Here is a 21038-nt window from a genome sequence, read left to right as displayed (position 1 = left end):
TATTTTAGGCCACACTTATAGGATTACAATGCATCCATATTTAGTAGTGGTTGCAAATTTAATAGATATCTAAACATAATTTTTTTTTACGTTTTGCTTTAAAGATATTAAGGTTAAAATAAACTCAATCTTTTAACGCGCATTTAGCTTTGCTTAATATTGTAATGAGTTTATTATAACCATAAGAATATCACGATATGTTTAAAATCAAATATTTAATCAAATATGGTCACACTAAAACAAAGGGATTACATTTTCTGTATATAATTATTTGCATTTCGCCGGACGGGGATTTAAAATTCTAAATATTGGGATGGGATCCATATGGCTTCTTAGAAATCATTGGTGTACCTTTTAATTTATCTATCAACATATTTCAATATTACTTACATAATTTTTTCTATTCTTTATTTTTGTTAACTGTCATAAATCCCAATAAATTTACTCTTAATTATTCTCTATTTTTACTTTTTGCTAAATTACAAATAATTTTGTATTTTATAATTTTCGAATATAAATAACATCTGAATACATAATTTTGAAAATGAGATACATAATTTTGATTACTGAGATACATCTATTTTTTAAATTATTTGATCAAGGTATATAATATACATTAGCGAGACCAAAGAGTCAGAAAATTTATGCGCTTGTAGATATATCCGATTATTATTTTTAATTAAAAGAATTAGGTAATTAATAAAAATTAAAGATAAGTTATGATGTTATATAATTTTTCCTTTTAAAATTGTGCACTCTAACTGTACTTATCCAAAGATGGGATAAATTGGAAGAGTTTTGGTAGTTACAATTGTTGTTTCGTTCTATGATGACTGAATAAAAAGTATTAGAGAGATAAGTAATTGGATTTCGATCTTTAGGAGTTTGCTTCCGTGTTCGTAAAGAGCTTTGTGAAATATAATATAATTGACGCAGCTAGCTAGTATATTTTTCGACTTGAGTACACACATTTGAATAATTTTAAGAAAATATATGTTTGACATGAGTACATGCATATGAGCCAGCCTAGTAATAGGAAATTCGCTCGAACTTCCTTCGACGGAAAATTATACTATTATTATATGATTAAATTGATTTTTATGTATATACTGTAGATGTTGAACCCTCATTCGATGAGTTTTTGTTCTGATTTTGAATTCCCTCAATAGAAATCTTGATTCCGCCTCTGATATTATTGATAGGTTTTAGTTGACATGAAAATAAAAAAGAATAGTAATTCGGACTTTTACTAAGTAACTTGAGTTGCAAAACAAATGGAATTGATCTTTTGCGTTATCTTGCGTCCTATGTGTGTCAAAGAATACTATTCCACCTTTCACCTTTTCCCCATTGGATATAAATCATATACATATATAATGTCCTTCTAATGAGGGGCGGACCTACCTGGGTGTCAGGGGTTCGCCCGAACCCCTTGACAAAAAATTATGTTATATGCATAGGGTAGAAAATCTATATTTTGGTACATATATTAATTTTGAATTATCTGAGTCAAAGATATGAGATAGCTCAATGGTATTGACTGCATTACTTGAGTTGTAGGTTCGATTCTCATTGGAGCACGTAGGCTTGCCTGATTTTTGTTTTTAATTCATTTTTCGACTCCTTGAAAAAAATTCTGAATCCGCCACTGCTTCTTCTTCTGATGCTCTCATTGTGCCAATAATGGCTATAAAGATAGCATTGGTAATGCATCTTTTCACTTATTGGTGTTTTGTACCAATCCACAAACCTTTCTTATATCTTCTTCATTAGCCTCATATATTCAAGTGTTATTTTCACAATTAGATAAGAGTACTATACTATTATAAGAATTTTTGTTTCTTTCTTTTATAACTTTGAATTTATGCCTAACGTGTTTAGTTAACCATAACAAAATGTGATACAAATGCACAGTGCTCTATTATTATTAAAAGTGCACAACCACGAGAGACTTTTACAAAGCTGTGATGTTAACTGCTTGCCTTTTTTAGGTGTCACCATTTCATATACCTTATAATTTTTTACTTTTTTCTTGTTGGGAAGTTGAAATAGCAATTAGTCTTGAAATGATTTTAATAAGGGGGGTGGATGGGTCGGGTTAAAATTAGCCCAGAAAAATACGATCGATCAAATCTGTTTTTTACGAAATCAACTTAGTTTGGTTCACACAGTTCAATTCATGGGCTAAATATGTAGTCTAAATTGACGTACAAGAAACTTTATTAGTTTTTTTTTTTAAAAAATAATACTAATAAATTGAAATGTAATAATATAATCACAATCATAATAAAGAAATTAAAGCCTATTAATTAATTAGTTTTGTTTGATAATTAAATAAATTACACTAAAAAAAGGTTTGAGGGGTTGCCGGGGTGGATTATGAACCATTGTTTAGTCCATGCATCTTGACTCAATCTATCTTGTAACTTTTGGATGGGTTAATGGCCCACCGATTTATTAACTCAGTCTATTTGACTCGTCTATATCTAAGCCAACCCGTCTGTTTGATACCCCTAACAATGAACTCTTTCTCCCATCTTGTTAAAAATTAGAGGGATATGGAGCATTGGGGGATCGTTTGGCACAATGATAGAGATCAGAGTGTCGATTAGTGGCGGAGTCAGGATTTTTACTAAGAATGTTCAGAAGTAAACATACGAACTAGCAGAAGGGGTTCAATGCCAACTATATGTACATAAACGATAATTTTAACCATGTATAAATAGTATAATTTTCCATTGAATGAACCCCCTGAGCTAAAGGTGGCTCCGCCCCTGGTGTCGACTAGGAAGTTACAACAACAATGATAACAACTTAACATACGCAGTGTAATTTTACAAGTTGACTAGGGAGCTAACTAAATAATATATGGAGTGGAATTATATTTTCTATTTATATGCATATATATTAGTTGATTGCTTCATGAGCAGGGCAATATTACATTTATGTATTTAGTTGTCTGATTTGGATATATCAATATGATAACGTAAAGCAGAATGCATGCTAGGCTCCATATTGTTCTTTAAAAATACCAACAAGGTACAGTACTATACTTTGATATAAAGCTGGGAAAATATGGATAATGAACAAAGTGAATATTTTCAAAGACTTGCATAGTACGAATTAATATATAGTTGTTTTATTATAACTAATATATATATATATATATATATATATATGGGGTCAGGTAGAGTTCTTCCTATGAAAAACGACTCCATACATAGAGCTCAAATTTGAAACCTGTTATCAAGGTTGAAGGAATATTTATCATTCTACCACAACCTTCCGTCGTGAATCTAACTATATAGTTGTTGTGAATCAACTACTGCTCCATATATTATGGCTTTTGCAAATACAACTACTACTCCATATATTATGGCTTTTGCGAATATATATCAGTCCTCACGCTAAGGTAACAATATATAATACGTATTGGGACTCGACTAATCCGGACTTTGTGTCAAAAAATCTCATTTTGAAAGAGGGTAACACACTCTCTACTAAAGGCGATTCTGTACATAACAAGGCTTTAAATTCAAGGCCTCTGATTAAAATTGAAGGAATATTTATCACTCCACCACGACGTTCGGTGGTGAATCAAATAGTTGTTGTGATAAATATAACTACTACTCCATATATTATGGCTTTTGACAAATATATATCATTCGTGACGCCTAATGTAACAGTATATAATACTGTAGTTCCTAACATATTGGCAAGGTCTTGCATGTGTGTCATTTTACGCTTGCTTGCCAAGTCAAGAAACTAATTAGAAATACATTAAAATTAATGGAGCGAGTTGAGAATCATGAGGTCTTAGTTTAAATCTCAACAAAGATTAAAAAAAAACAATAGGTAATTTCTTCGCATTTGTCCTAGTTTTGGTATACTTGGTGGTGGTGGGAGGTATCCATGAAATTAGTCGAGAGAAGAAACAAAAAGTATATGAGGCGATGCATGATTTCTTCCCATATGCGTTCGATTCTTGGTGGACAAAGTTATAATATGACAAATTGCTACCTGTTACTGGCCGGTGTCCAGTGAAAGGTGATGACATGTATTCATGGAATTAATTAGTCGAGGCGCAAACAAGTAGTTAATTAGCTCGAATACCGCAATTATATAATATATACCTTTATGGTTGCTCTCTAGGAAAATTTTAATGGTCAATGTAGTGTAATTTGAACTGCATGCATGCGCAATACTATAAATTCTTATTGTTAGCCTTGCAATATCTTTGAAAAAAATTAATACTCCCATTTTCCCAAATTCGTATGGCCATAGTATTTATAAAAACATAAAGGATTTTACGTTGGATAGAATTTAGAACCAAAAAAAATAAAAAAATAGATGCATTGACCCTCAGTACTATTTTTTGTGAAGTCCAAATGGCAAAAATTGAAGTTAGGGGGCAAATCATTTGTTAAGCCGGACATGAATGTGAAATATTTGTTGGAGAATGTGACTTTTGACCTTTTGTTCTTCTCTTTTATCTTTATGTCCTTTCTCAATTTACTTTTAGAAAAAAAAAAACAAAAAATTCTCAACTAATAATAATAATTAATTAACAAGAGAAGAAACTGAACAAGACATAGAAGCAGAACGTCCAAATTAAAGTTGGTGGCCTGCAAGAAATCACTAATTACTAGGTTCAAATGTGCCGTATATGTGATTTCTCAACTTCCATCTAGTTTAACTTTTGTGGATGTAGTTATCCGATATATGTAGATGACAGTGGAAGGTACATGCAGGTATCCCGTAGAATCGGTTGAGGTGCATACAGACTGATTTAGATACAGTTATTGAAAAAAGTCGATTAATTACAAGGCACTAGTTTTCAATAGATACATACATCATGAGCGAACTGGACTTAAAATAGATACATCATGAGTAGTTGAATCGAAATAGATACATGTTAGAGTTTGTGACCCGAATTTTGTTGATTCGGTCCTGAAAAGTTCGCGGTGCGATTCATGTTTGTGATTTTTTGTGGGGTCTGTATGTTTTTGGGCTTAGAATTTATTTGTACGCATGTATTATATAAGTGCGTTTAGTGGGTTGTTTCGGGTAGTTTTTACACGAAATTGAGACTATCGTATCCACCTTGTATTCCCCTCCTTCATAGTGAATTTCCTCTGTCATTGCCCGTGATTTTTTCCGTCAAAGATTTTTATGTAAATCTGTGTGTTCTTCTTATTTTTCTTTTGCTTGTGGTATTGCTTATTCTTGTCCGTTTATAACAATACATCATGAGCGCGACTCAAAACAATATATATGCATAAAACAAGTGCGCATCAAAGGACGAGGTTCAAAAATTACTTTAGATCGCAAGTTCAAATTTTTTGAACTTTCTTCTCAAAATTCTTGATCGTGTTACAGTTTTATATTATTTCGATGATCCAAACTTATAAAGTTGGCGAGTTACAATTTAAGATCGGAAAAGAAAATAGCATATAAGGGCGTTTGTGCACTAGGGATATCAAATGGATGAGCCAAGATAACCTTGAGCGAGTCATATTTTCATGGAGTAATTTTATCGCTCTTCATTTAGTCGAGAATATAAATTTTCACCTTTCAATTTAACCAAGCATTTCGATTGAACTTTTTGTAGTAGTTGAAAAATCACTACGTGGCCTTGAATTTTTGTAAATTGGTGAGTTTGGTCGTTGCATTTAAATTGCAGGTCATTTAAACCCTTAGTTTTACAAATTTAAATGCTTTTAATTCTGACCTAAAGTAAAACTACCAATTTTATGAGGCTTTTGACTGATACATATCAAAGTCCTTTTCCTAACCAACTACTTAAATTATTAAAGGAAAAAGAAAATTAAGTTTGGATTACAAACTATCCTACAGAAAATTAAGGCATAAATAAAGAACCAATTTAATTAAAGAATGAAATCATTGCTTAATTACTTCCTTTCTTCTCTTCTAGTTTAACCCTTGATTAGGTATTTCCATTAGAAAAAGTAACTTCTAATGAAGAAAAAATAGTTTTCAAGGTAGAGTAGGAAATTACTTATTTCGATACGATGACATTAGAATGATCAAGTTGAGTTCTTTTATAACAATAAAAAAGTTACTCACATCTGATGTTTACATCAAATTATATAAATTTATTATAGTACAACGCTTTAACGAGGCAAGGGCCGAGGATGCATATAAATGAACCTTGGTTAAATGCCAAAACTCTATATGCAAATATATGTCATACATCTATTGATTTGATATAAACATCAAGCGTGGGAAAATTTTTTATTGTTAGAAACTAAAATGGATAAGTTTATACCATTTTCATTGCAATTTTTCAAGCTTCATCAACAATGTAACACTTATATTATTAGTATGGTTAAGCATGGAACTTGAGTTTTACTTTACAAATTTTGTAATATTATTTGTTTGTAACTTGAAAATTTGGGAGCAATAAACAAAAACAATATAAGAAATGAATGGAGATGCGGGGTATCGATCCCCGTACCTCTCGCATGCTAAGCGAGCGCTCTACCATCTGAGCTACATCCCCAATTCTTAGCAATGCTTGCAAGAAATATTATATAACAAGTAATTAGTTGCTTGTCTCTTCTTTTAAGGAGTCATATGTCATTCCATGCACTTAAACTATCAGTTAATGACGTGTTTGTTGTCAAGGTAGATCTTTTTCTATATTGTGTATATACAGAAGGATAGCTGGTCCGCTTAAAGCAAATAGTGTCATGTAAAAAGGACCAAAGAGGAGTATCTCCTTTAACTCTTTATTACTATTTCGCCCTATATAAACATAGTGTTAAACTCCTTTATTTTATACTTTGAACTGGAGAAGTTATTTCAAAGCTTTCCGTTTGGTTAGCGGCTATGAAAAATGGATCGAGTTCCCTTCTATCTTTAGATTCTTCTTCCTTCAATACGACTATACGAGTTAATAAATATAATAAAACTGAAATACTCGTTAATCATGTATATATGTGCATTACTTTTTTAGTTACCTAATTTTACTTATCACCGTACCATTCTTAATATCAACAATTTCAATAATTTTTTATTACCAAAAGTTGTGACTGTGTGAATATATCCCCATCAACAAAATATTGGGAAGAACAACGTCCTTTACACGTCTCAAGCTACAAGAATTTCTAATACGTTATTGATTAAACTATGTGACGTAAGGTCTAGACACGCTATATTAACATTGTTGTTGATGAGACCAACTACTTAAATTATTAAAGGAAAAAAAAAATAAGTTTGGATTACAAACTATTCTACAGAAAATTAAGGCATAAATAAAGAACCAATTTGATTAAAGAATGAAATCATTGCTTAATTAGTTAAACACCCTTTCTTCTCTTCTAGTTTAACCCTTGATTAGGTATTTCCATAAGAAAAAGTAACTTCTAATTGAAAAAAAAAATAGTTCTATAAGTTAGAGTAGGAAATTTATTACCTATTTCGATACAATGACATCAAAATGGTCCTTATTGAGTTTCGTAATGTCACGCCTCAAATACTATTGGGGCGGACTGGCACCCGTAACCGAGGAGGCTCGGGAGAACCAGCTCATAACCTTACACTTCCCATGCATACCTCTATGACAACCCGAAATTTGGACAGCATCATGACGCATATAAAAGGAAATAATCACCTGTATAAGCTCGAGCACACACACACACACATATATATATATATATGTATATACAATACTTGGCCATTGGAGCCATCATGTCTATTAACAAAACACCACCTTGACTGTACATTAGGTCTACAAAGCCTCTAGACAATACACAGAGTTTAACTAAGGTCGGGACACACCCCGCCATATAACTAACTTCTATACAATACCAAAAGTGACTGGATATGACACGGAAAGCCCCGAAGCAAACTGGAGCTCACCAAAAATAGCTGGATATCCTGGCTTCTACTTGTGCGGTGTATGAGATGAGGTACCTGTGCTTGTAGCATGAAATGCAGGTCCCCCGTGGGGGACGTCAGTACGAAATATGTACTGAGTATGTAAAGCTGTAGATAATCACATATGATATAGGAGCTTAATAAAAATCAGAAACAAGTGAACAAATCGCAATAGGAGTGGACCACACTTACTAGAACTTGTGACAACCTGTACATTGTATTTATTCAATCACTTTACCTTCGTTCTTATCATCTTTGTAATCATTATTGTACTGTACTGTGACTATTAGGCTGCCTCCAGTACATATCAACTGGGATTGACCCATGATAGGCTTATGCCCCTAGGATACCACCCATAAACACATAAATAGGGATTGACCCATAATAGGCTTATGCCCCTGGGATACCACCTGATAAGAGAGAACTTCCATCACTTAGTTCAATTAATATTTGAGATTTTTATTTCGATCACCACCGCATTTTTGATACTTTGAAATCAATAAGAGACATATAAATAGACCATCAATGCAATAACAATGAAGTAAGAACTCATTGGCACATCAATGAAGTGTTTTGGAGTCATCAATGCCATAACAATGAAGTAGGAACTTATTGGTATATCAATGAAACGTTTTACAGTCATTAATAGCACATGGATCTTGTTTGAGTAACCGGATACCTTCTGACATTAATTAGTGCAATAAACATATAATATTTGGAAAACAAGTAAGTATTGGAATGTCTTGACATCTTATAGGATGGAAACAAGTTCATTGGTAACGTAGGACATCATACAAAACCATTATGGATCACATGTTACTGAATAACTTTGGAAACTTTCTTAATAGAACAAATGTTCACTTTCATGCCAAAGATATGGTATAGAGTATGCTTTACATACCTGACTGTCAACCTTCAATACTAGTCCCAAATGGACTTCCCGTCTTTTCGGATTACTTATCTACAATGAACATGTATAGCAATCTAGTATTAGCAACCAAACGTCAGAATTCAATTATTTGAATTCACCAAACTAGTGGTTAAGTAGTAAGCCTTAATTACACCATAAAGGGTGTCACTTTAACCCTCTTATACTCCAATTACATTCACACGCCATGCATATTCATACAACATCCTCCAATATCAAGTTTGGATTCATTTATCCTTCCAACCAATCCATTAAACCAAATTAAGCCATAGATATAAATAATTATCAATTCAATAGTATATCACCATATCCACCTTCCATAACTCAATTACAATATCCACCTTCCACAATTCAATACAATCAAACCATGCAAAATAGTCCATAACCCTATTTCCATCACCTTTCAATAACAACCAATACATATAATCCTCTATCACACATATTCATATGGAAAAGAACAAAGGAAAACAATATTCATACCTTAGAATTGACCTCTTGATTATGCAATCCTATTTGCACAAATAATAGCTGTCGTTCGAAGCTCTCGAGATGACAAACGTAGTTATCGAATTACTTTGGAATTTCTACGGTTGAATCAAAAGTAATTTAAAGGTCAAATTTGGCTAGGGTTTGTTCTTCCTTAATGATTGATGATAAAAATGAGTTTTTGAACTCATATACATGTATATATACACATATTCCCATCTATAATATAATAAGAAATGACCAAAATGCCTTTAAAATTTAAATAATGTCAAATCTGTCCTTTGGTGGACTGTTTTGATAAGCTAAAGTAGATCGACCATAACTCTTTGCTCCGATATCGGATTTGGGTGAAATTGGTATCCTTAGAAGGATAATTCAAAGGGCTTTCATTTCATATAAAGTAGGCCACCCAGTTCGTCCTATACAAGAAGTTATGGTCGTTTGAAGTTGACCCTAAAAATCTATTTTGATAGGCTGAAGTAAAATGAGTATAACTCTTTACTCAGACTTCGGATTTGGATGAAACTAATTGCATTGGAAAGAAGACTCAAAGATCTTTCTTTTCATAGGTCTCAGCTCTCCCATTTCATTATATTAAGGGAGTTATAATCGTTCAAAGTTGACCTAAAAATTCGGCTGGCCTCAATAGTTTGTGTGCAGGAAATTTTCCTGCACATTTACTATCCCCAAATATCCCGACCACCGTTTTATATTTTCGAACGTGCTCGATTATATCCAAAACCTATCCATTTTTGGAAATCTTTATATCGTTGGAAAGCTTATTCAATAACCTTCGCATGGAACCATCGACATAAAAATTTCGGTATAAATAAAATAAAAAAATTAATTCCATATAAATAAGACCAATACACGTACTTGAATACGACAATACACGTACTTGAATACAGGGTGTTACACGTAATAATAAAAAACTTATTCACATCCGATGTTTACATCAAATTATATAAATTTTCTTTAATTAAGTGATTGAATGGGGCGTGGATGCATATTAATGAACCATAGTTAATGACTTAAACTCTATTTGCAATACATGTCATATGTTTATTTGACTTGCTGGAAATATCGGGTGTAAGTAAATTTTTTATTATTATGAGCTAAAATGAGTAAGTTTTTACCATTTTGTAATGACCCTTCAGGTCATTAGCCGTATTCTTGCTTATTTTGCCGATAGAGCTCCTCCATAGCCATCCCAAGTCATTAGTGACTTGCTAGAATTGATAGTTCGGTTACCTGACGGTTCGTTTGACTTTTAGAACCACTTTTATAATTTTAAGTCTTCATCGATTCCAAACGGCCGCGGAACGAAATTTTAGTAAAATAATTCGCATGCAAATCTCGACTGTGCCAACATCTATGTAAGATCAATTTTAGGAAAGATAGACCCTTGGTTCGGATACCATAACACCCGGACTCATTTCCACCAATTAGTCGAAAAGTCAAATATCGAAATATAGGGGTGTGGGACCCACAAGTGGTCTACATGACCTCGTATGAAAAATCCAACTTCACCAATGCGTCCTGAATGTCGAATTTAGTGGGGTTACATAGTTCGTTTGCGAAAAACGGAGTCCAAATGAGTTCGGAAGATCAAAAATAAATTTTGACCTTTGCGGGCCCATCTAAAACCGTATAAAAGGGGGATTTTGATAGATTTTGAGCATTCTTCACCTCTATTAAAACCCTAGCATCCCTAAAAGAGTGGTGACTCAAAATTGGTCTTGTGGGTTGATTGGAAACTTAAACAACTTGTGTAATCCATCTTTTTACTATAAATTCAAGGTAAGAATTCCTCTAATTTGATATTAATTTCATTATTTTTTTGACTCAAAACTCTAAATCAATGTGGGTCAATTGTATCCCCAAAATTGAGTGTTTGACTCAAATTAATTGAGGGTTTTAACTCCCTAAATATAATTAGTCTATGGTTGGTTTTGGAAACTCCTTTCCAAGGGTGAAACCTAATTGGGATTTTGGTGTCTATTTGAAACCCATGGCATAATGATGCCATAATGGGTATTTTCATTCTTTTTGTAATGCTTCGATTATATTGTTGATAACATTGCTTGTGGAAGAGGAAGCTTCTCGAAAAGAAAAGGAAAGCTCGTTAGTTCGTGAGTTGCTTGGATTTAAGGTAGGTTAGGCTTACCCGTAGTATAGATTGAGCTTGTTTGTAATGTAATCATTGATATCTTGCGCGATTGGGCAGGAAATTTAGATAATAGTTGATTAAATGGTAAATTTAGGATTTATTAATTCCTATAGGCCATGGATTTGTAAGTTATGATTTTTGACCCTTAGCCTAGGACCTTGGTTAGCTTAATTATGGTCTTATGACTAGTGTGTGAACATTATAGTTGTTCTAAGTAGACATGAATAGTATACTTCTCTATCCTTAGGAGTGTATTGACCTATATTAAATGCCTAGATAGGAGATGACCTTGGTGTTGGGTTGACTTAGGAAGAATACTTGAAGAATATTTCTCTTATATACTTAGTAAGGATTGATAAGCCCTTATGGTGTGACTTAGATAACCTAGCCTAAATTCGAGTAGAAGTTTGTCTTGTAGAAGTGACTTTAGTATTAGTGGGAGTTAGAAGTGGGACTTAACCCACCTTAAGCTTGAACTATGTAACTCCTTGGTAACCTAGATACTTGATGAGCGTCTAAATTATGTTATTGAGATTATAAGGGTTAAATCCGGTTGTCGGTTTATGAATAAGGTTGATGGTTGAAAAATATGTATTCTTGATTGTTGTCTTATTACCGTGTTATGGATAGCCAAGGAAATACGGTAATTGTGTATGTCATCTAGATACTCATGCCTATGCTTCTACTCACATGTCATGATGATGACTAGTAATAAAGTGTGATGGTTTATGCATCTTACATCTCCATTACTCGATTATTGTGAACCTGTGTATGTTTATTGATTTGGGGCCATTTATGTGTGTATGTTGTTGTCTTGAAAAATATTAATACAATGATGATGCCCGATAAATTCGAAAGAATTATTGATACTATGATGATGCCCGATTAGTCCGGAGGAATATGTGATATTATGATGATGTCCGGTTCCAGTTCGGAGGAATATGTGATATTATGATGATGCTCGGTTCGAGTTCGGAGGAATATATGCCCGGTTCGAGTTCGGAGGAATATGTGATATCATGATGATGTCCGATTTGAGTCCGGAGGAATGTGTGATATTATGATGATGCCCGATTCGATTCTGGAGGAATGTGTGATATTATGATGATGCCCAATTCGAGTCCGGAGGAATGTGTGATATTATGATGATGCTCAATGAATTCGACAGAATATGTTGATATTGTGATGATGCTCGGTGAATCCGGAAGAGGTAAGAACATTTTGATGCCATGTGGGGCAAATTTACTTATATGCATTGATATTTGTAAGGTTAGGTTGTGTGGGGTCAATCGCCTATGTGCTAGAATTATAAGGTCTCTATTGGTAAATTATTATTTGTTTCTTGTTCCAAATCACTATATAAGAGGTGTGACCCTTTTTGATGCTAAACTAGCTACTAGAGGAAATTTATGCCTAATATTGAGTTAAGGCTTAGTGTTACATGTAAATTTACATAAAAATTCAAGGGCTAACCTAATATATATACTTGACTTGAATAAGAGGTTATATTATGAAATATTGCCTAGTAAGGTGGCTTATGTTATAATTAGCTACTTCTAAAATATATGATTATTATTTTGAACCTAGAAACCTAGTAAACTAGTTGGTGGACTTTACTCGATTAAAATATGGAACTAGTCCTTAAGGTTGTGACATGCTTGGTGATGATAGATCTAGTATTGCGTGATGGATAGTTAAATTATATTCTAATATGTGAAGTTGAGATGCCTTAATTGATAACTCATGCCATGATGATGCTAATTAAAGAATGGCCTTATGATAGTTGAATAACCTATACTATGGGTGGCTTGTAGTTTTTCCCCAATTTGATGACTAGTGATTTTAAGACTTGAAATCTTTTGACTTTTGGAAAAATAAGGTTAATTAGTATGGACTTTGTGGTATTTATCAATGAGTTATAGAACTAATGATTACATACCTATGCTATGACAATGTTGCTTTCTTTATGTTGAATTATGGTATGGGTACTTGGAAGTTGATTTCGGTAATGAGTCATGGCGGGGTTGTGCTACCCGCGGTTTTTGATAAGTTGATGGAGTAGTTGTACTTTATGGTATTATTGGTTGTATTCTTTTGTGTACTCTTCGATGGTATGGGACGTCGTGATGAGTTCTTTGTTTTGCTCTCTTTCGTGTACTTCCGGCGGTATGGGACGTCGTGGTAAGTTCTTGTGTGTATGTTCTAAAGATTGTTGATGATGATTATGGCAAGTAGATGTTTTGCTATTGTGTATATGGTTGTGCACTTTCGAAATGATACTCAGTTGTTATGGTGATTATGGAGTATATTGAAATAGTATGTCATGTTATTGCTTTAGTAGTATAGATGTTGTTACAGTGGTACCAAAGTAGATTCAGGTACGATCCTATCCCTTGACTTTAAGATCATTGTCTTTCTTTATATCGTCTTTACATTATATTTGAGCTCAGTCGGCCAATGATGCCTACTGCGTACCAGTGTTTTGGTACTTATACTACACTTCTGTACCTTTTTGGTGCAGACCCAGGTTCTAGTTGCCGCCGTTGGGCTAGTTCGTACGAGTTGACTATTCGGAGACAGGGTGAGCTCTTGGAGATCGAGTTACCCTCTATCCCTTCTATCCTTATTTGTCTTTTGCTTTTGAGACAAATGTATGATTTTGTTTAAGACATTTTAGATTCTGAGATTATAAATTCCTCTTGTCAAGTTTAAAAGCTCTTGTATTAATACTATCAGATCGTGGGATTTGTGTTTGAATATCGTTTGTCCTTAGTTGTGAAATGTTGTTATATGCTGTGTTCACATATAGAGTCCAAGTTGGATGTTCTTACCTAGGCAATCCATTGCAATAGCTCTGGGTTACGGTATCGGCTTACCTACCGGTGGGATGTGGTAGGTGCCATCATGACTCGAAAATTGGGTCGTGACACATTTTTATTGCACTTTTTCATGTTTCATCAACAATATAGTAACTAAAATTAGTATGTTTAAGAGTACTTTATAAATTTTGTAATATTATTATTTATTTGGAACTTGCAAATAGACGAGAGAAGAGAAAAAGCAATAGACAGGGGTGGCTCAAGGATAAAACTAGTAAAGCTTTCGCTTTAGGCCCCAAAAATTTTGAGGCCTCAAACTTTTTAATAAACTCTATAATTTCAACTTCACTTGAAATAATAATGAAAATTGTGAAATATGATTTAAAAAAACATCTAAGAAATAATAATAATAAAAAAGAGAAAAAATTATTTCATTTTTACAAGAAATATTTTAGAATTTTGAACTAAACAACTCAAATTTTATACTAATAAATAAAGTTTTAATAACAACATCTAAGTTAATGCATTACAAATAAATGACTAACAACTTATTAACCAGAATTAATCCTTACTTCTATTAATAATCATATTAATATGTGAAGCTAAAGGCGTGTCTTTTAAAAATACTACATCAAAACAACTAAACAAATAAGATAACTCAAAATTATTACAGTAGTATTTTTGTATGTATGTTTATATATGTAACACCTCCTATTAAAATTTGGCTTTAGGCCATTAATTTTATTGAGACACCTGACAATAGACAAAAGGAACCTGGCAATAGACAAAAGGAGAAAATAGAGATGTGGGGTATGGATCCGTACCTGCGAGTGCTTTACCATTTTCAGATTCTTCTTCCTTCAATACGACTATACGAATAAATACAATAAAACTGAAATACTCGTTAATCATGTATGTGCATTACTTGTTCAGTTACCTAATTTTACTTATCATCGTACTATTCTTAATATCATTAATTCAATAATTTCTTATTACCAAAAGTTGTGACTAATTAATCTTGCATATTAATATTGTTGATCATGTAGACGCTATATAATTCTCTCCGTATCTTATACTACTAACATTACTATGTCATACAAAATATCAATTACATTTTATACATCTCTATTAGGCAAGCTTAAAATATCTTTATTTGCCACATTATATATATAAATTCCCCCATCAAGGTACATCAGAAATATTTGGAGGGATTTTTGGAATTTTAACTTCTAAGAGTGTGTGATCACCAGTACTCAAAAATGCTTCTGTTTTCTTCCAATCTGCATTTTCAGGCAGTTCAATCCTCCGAACACAACCATGTTCCCACCAGTTTCCAGCTCTCCAGTCCTTCACTCTGGCCTCTATTTTCAGCCTCAATTGTCCACTCACCTCTAACACCTTCTCGTCTTCAATAGTAACACGAATGACACCTTTACCAACTCCTGTTGCAGCAGATGTCAATAGTGTTGGTCGAAAATCAATATTGCAGATGAATAGTACACGTAAACTTAGTGTTGGTCGAATTAATATTGCAAATGAATCAAGGACGGACATACATGTAACATGTTGACGAGTAGCTCTACCCTGATTATGGCCCGCGAAGAAAACTGAAACATGTTGCAGCTCCGCCCTCAACTCATAAAAGAGACTAATTAGATGAGATGAAAAAAACGAGTGAATTTCCCTTGTAGGCTGTTGAACTGCGTTGTAACCTTCATGAACTCGGGCAATTCAACAGCCTACATCTTGTGTGTAAGATGTTAGATGCTAGAAATATCCTATATGTAGTTTCGCCTATATTAATCATACTCTTCAAAAATTTTGTCGGATGTTTGTTAGATCTTTCAATAATAATGCATTAATATTTTCGGAGAGTCCAAACATCATATTCTACTCCTGATCGTACGAAGCAGACATGAGGGTGGACCATAGATTAGGGGCTAAGCTACATGAGGAGGTCTAATTGAATTCTTATACTACTTTTAAATAAAAGCGATTACTTTCGTATACATAGAAGCTTCCTAGTATAACAACAAAGGTGGTTCAAAATCAATTTACGTGCTGTAATTTCTAATTAATTCCTACAATAGTATAGTCCCACCACATGACATTCGAGTAAAATCAAGGGCAGGTCTAGAATACAACGTACGATACAAATTTTAAACTAAGAACTATGTTATTACTACGTACTTATTAGCACTTGAAGTCACAGAAGTCAAAACTCATAAAATTCAAGTCATGGATCCGTCTCACCTGGTATTTCAGCTTTCAATACATAATCTGTCTCGGTTTGAGCCCAATCAACAGTGCACTGGTTATTATTACTGCTTCTTGCATTGGACAATAACACATCTGAATCAAATTCCCATAGTGGAAATGCATCAGAAGGATCAAAAAATTTGCCAAACAATAATGGACTAAAAAGTGAACCTTCACACAAAGCCTTATGTGTTATAAAATTCCCTTTATTCATGAATGCTACAAACACATCTTCTTTTAATGGAACACACCATTTTTTGGGATTTGGTTCTTCAAATTGAACTTCTAGTTGTTTGTAACTGGCCATTGAGTTAAAGTTCAATGAAAAAGAAAAAATAAATTTGAATAATGGTGGAGGAGAATTTGGGACTTGAATTCATCTTATACTATTTTTAGTGGTGTCTATAAACAAAGGAGAGAACAAATTCTCATGGAATATTTGGAAAAATGTGCTGTAAAGATAAAGAGAATATATTTCTTTTCAAGATTTTTTTTCCCTCTTATATACCCAAGTATGAAAAATTTAACGGTAGTTGTTGAATTTAGGGCCCTATCATTATTTAAACTCTGCATGAAAATGAGATGCTTAGTGTATACACCAAATCAATACTACATGCATGTTATATATTTGAATTTAAAGTTTTATGTTACTTAATTATGATTAATTAATATGTATTTTACTTAATTTAATTACATAATCAATTTAATTACATAATCATGATTAAAAAATATTAATTTGATGTATACACCAAATGCGTGTAAGTTTTTAATAGATGCTTAGTGTATTGGACTGATTCTTTCAAAGTATTTGAAATACAAGGTCAAGTAATCCTTATCAAAATTTTGGACTTAGCTAGATAGGGACCTAAAGAGAATAAAAAATTTGCCTGGACCCACTTTTGAAATAGCTGGATGAATCAGGAGGCAACACGTGGAGATTGAAGACAAATTTCAAAATTATGAATTTCGGGGTAAGCATCGAACCTTATCAACAATGAAACTATGTGTAACTCAACGTGCAAATGACTAAAAGGTCAAACTATTGGTATCAATTTATTATATACACGTCATGAAAGTGAAAATTCCATTGCGTTAAATTTTGTAACGAGTCATATTTTAAACAAAAGATAATTAAAAAGCATTTAAATTTAAAAAGTAAAATAAAAACTCCCATTACACTACAAAAATAAAAGCAATATACTCAGTATATTCTTACACAGTGAAATTTAAAAAGGATAGAGTGTATACGGTTCGTAGTTCGTACTACTAATTTAAAAGTGAAATGGAGAGACTGTTTTCCATAGAGCATCGACTCAAGAAAAACCTTAATTACAGTGTGAAATTTGTTTGTGGTAGAAAATTTCTATGGCACTAACATAGCATGCCTTGACAAGCCCCGTAAAAATTAGAAGTTTGGAGGGTGGTTATCCACATGGATGATCCGGAATCAATTCCTCCTCAATACCTTCTAAATCGAGTCTGTCGCACATGGCTTGTTTAATGCGGTGTACATTTCTTGTGTGATTTACAGACTATTACACAATGAAGAATTTATCTGATGCTAATAAAAGTACTCACCTGAAGGACAAAAATTGCGACAGAGGTCGTAGCGGCTCTGGAATTCTAAAACAAAAAATGGGTAGCAATTCTAGTGATGTGTGAAAAGAATATCTGAAAGTGCATTATCTGCTGCTGATTATTGTCATCAACAGTTGCACCATGTAACTTTTTCATTTGTTGACAAGGCAAATCGCAACCGTTAATATTCGGATATTAATCAGATAAATTCTGCTTCAGTGTAATAGCTTTCAAATCACATAGAAGTGATAAATTGTACTAGATATGTCTCGTGCAACAATTTAAATCGAGAAACCACATAAGAAGTTTCAAACGTAAAACCCCATGTAAAAGATTTCCTGCTCGGTCAACTTGCCCATCATTAAGATAACTTTCTTTAATATTTCTTCATTTTTGGAAATAAATAAGCTTTAAACAAATGACATATCCACTATAGGCCAAAACGCAGATGGTATTGATCAGATTCATATTGGAAAAATTCATGGCCATAGCAGGTTGGAATCCAGTACCCCTTTTGAATATTGAAAACAAAAAGCCACTTTATTTAGCAAGAAATTATTATTGTTCTTTGATGATATTTGCTAAAATTACAATAAACAATTAGATCATGTTGGAGATTTTGTTTGAATAATCATGGTTTGAATTAATTTTGAGAAAATGGCCAAAAGCTCCCTCCAATCTTTACCCCAAATTTCAACTACACATGTATATTTTGCGGGGGTCCTATGATCCTACTGAACTATTTTAAAGTGAAATAATTACCCTAAAAAAACTGACACCCAAATGTGTAATGGAAAGTGAGCAACACGCACTTGCCATGTAATGCCACGTAATTTTCATGTAATATTATATTTTTATATAAAAAAATTAATTATTATTCTTTAATATATATATATATATATATATATATATATTAAAAACCCACAGTTACAACACAAACCAAGACCCAATTTGCTTTCTTGCAAGTATCTTCACCAGTTTTCTCTTCTTCGAGATTTGGTGATGGGCTTGTGGGAAATTCGTCGACATCAAAGGATTTGCCCGATGGATCGGGTGAGACGACCCAGTTGTTCAATTGGGTTGCTCAAACTCTATATCGGCAACGAAAGATGCTAGCTTTATTCTATTTCCGAATAATTGCTTCAGAGTTCTTTAGTTGGGTCGCTAATTGCCATTTTGTAATCTGAATTTGGTAATGAGTATTGGATATTGGATAAAATTGAGCTGCTTAGAAGTTTTCTGGTGTAACTAGTTTGCTTTTTCTTGGTGTTTACGGTAGTTGAAATTCCTCTTAAATAGGGTATATTTGTTTCTGTATAGTCGTTGTTTTCAGTTTTCCGGCAAGTGTTTTATGCTTTTGGTTTTCTTATAGTAAAACTAATGTTAGGATACAAATGCCAAGTTCATGGCAACATGGATTTTACATTTGTAATTTGTCCCCAAAATGGTAAATCATCTCAACCATTTTCGCAAATTGTGTTTTAGTTGTTGCACTAATTGTAGAAATAATTGTTAATTTTGCCCTTTCGATGAAATGAAAGATGACCCATTTCGCGTTTATGTTGAAATAATTGTTAATTTTGTCATTTTTGATGGAATTGAAGATAGACCCATTTGGGATGTGTGTGTTGAAATAATGATTAATTGAGTTGTTTTTTATGAAATTGCGGATAATCTATTTGGTGTGCGTGTGCATGGATGGTGTTTTGTTGAAAGAAAATCAAGAAAGAAAAGTCACAGTGTTAAAAGAAAGAAAAGTCATGATGTTAATGAAAGAAAAGAGAAAGAAGACAATGGAAAAAATAAATAAAAAACATAAGAAATTAAAAAATTAAAAAATTAAGGTGTTAAAACGTCTTCACTCTCTCAAAGCGAGTGCACTATAACTTTCGTGACACCTCAACATTTAGGGGGGAAATAAATCCATTTTAAAATAGTTTCGGAGATAATAGGTCCCCACAAAGAATAGGTGTGTAGTTGGAATTTTTGGGTAAATATTGGGGAGGCTTTTGACCGTTTTCTCAATTAATTTTTGAGTAGTTAGATTAATTTCACAAAATATCTATCACTCCCTCTATCTTAATTTATGTGACACATTTTACTTTTAAGTTCGTCCCAAAAAAATATTATCTTTTCATAGTTAAAAGTAATTTAACTTTAAAATTTCTTTTTATTCGTAATGAAATGATTTATAGTAATAAACTATAAAGTGATTAACAAGTGTTTTAGACCGTAGATTTCAAAATCTGGTCAAGCACATTTAAATTTTATCTAACTAAACTCTGCATTTTTAATCCATTTGCTTATGAATCTTTTTGACAAATTATTAAATGTTAAATCATTTAATTCTCTATGTGTTGTATTAAATTCAAATTGTTACTCAGTATCCAAGGATATATAATCTTAAAAATAACTTAAATATGACATATGTTCTATATAGAGGGACCAAAGAACAAATTTAACAAATTAAAGGTTAAAAATAATTAGCCAAATATACTTCTGAAGTGCTTTTCATTTTAGTCGGTCCCAAAAACAAGGTATGTACCTTTTTATGATTGAAGATAATTTAACTTTAAAATTTCATTTTCACCTTAATGAAATGATTTTTTTATAATCACGGTGTTCGAGCCAACTTACGTGCATCTCGACTAATTTTATGAGATACCTACTGCCTCCCACGAGTAACAGGTACCAGATGCTACGTCAGCCAAAAAATGACAAAAATACTCTAAAATTAAGTTCAGGGGGTAATGAGCCTACTGTGAAGTTGGAGTATGTCGTAGCAACTTCGACCATAGTTCGAGGGGTACTGGATGCTTATCTCTTTTTCTTTTGATAAACGCGGTATTCAGATCAATTTACACGCACTTCAACTAATTCCACGAGATATCCACTA

The 21038-nt window shown here is 32.8% G+C and overlaps 1 protein-coding gene and 1 non-coding gene across 2 annotated transcripts; both read right to left on the bottom strand.

The window, feature by feature from the left end:
* Window positions 1-6450: 6450 nt before the first annotated feature.
* On the bottom strand, window positions 6451-6523 carry TRNAA-AGC. The gene has a single exon. It is a non-coding gene; the product is annotated as a tRNA-Ala (tRNA).
* An 8829-nt stretch (window positions 6524-15352) lies between these two features.
* On the bottom strand, window positions 15353-17080 carry LOC107856376 (21.7 kDa class VI heat shock protein). The gene is made up of 2 exons (XM_016701398.2): window positions 16559-17080; window positions 15353-15747 (listed from the first exon to the last, which is right to left on the bottom strand). Exons 1-2 carry the CDS (start codon window positions 16869-16871, stop codon window positions 15488-15490), a joined length of 573 nt encoding a protein of 190 aa, XP_016556884.1. The 5' UTR covers window positions 16872-17080; the 3' UTR covers window positions 15353-15487.
* Between the last annotated feature and the right edge of the window lie 3958 nt (window positions 17081-21038).

The sequence above is a fragment of the Capsicum annuum genome, chromosome 7 (genome assembly GCF_002878395.1).
Source record: "Capsicum annuum cultivar UCD-10X-F1 chromosome 7, UCD10Xv1.1, whole genome shotgun sequence".
NCBI lineage: Eukaryota > Viridiplantae > Streptophyta > Magnoliopsida > Solanales > Solanaceae > Capsicum > Capsicum annuum.
Note: the sequence above shows the minus strand (reverse complement) of the source record. Positions and strands in the feature narration are given on the sequence as shown.

Excerpts from the sequence above, each read along its gene's own strand:
- LOC107856376 (XM_016701398.2), bottom strand. The coding sequence starts at position 16,871 with ATGGCCAGTTACAAACAACTAGAAGTTCAATTTGAAGAACCAAATCCC. Across the intron at positions 15,748-16,558 it reads ATTGAAAGCTGAAATACCAG|GAGTTGGTAAAGGTGTCATT; the intron begins GTGAGACGGATC and ends CTGCTGCAACAG.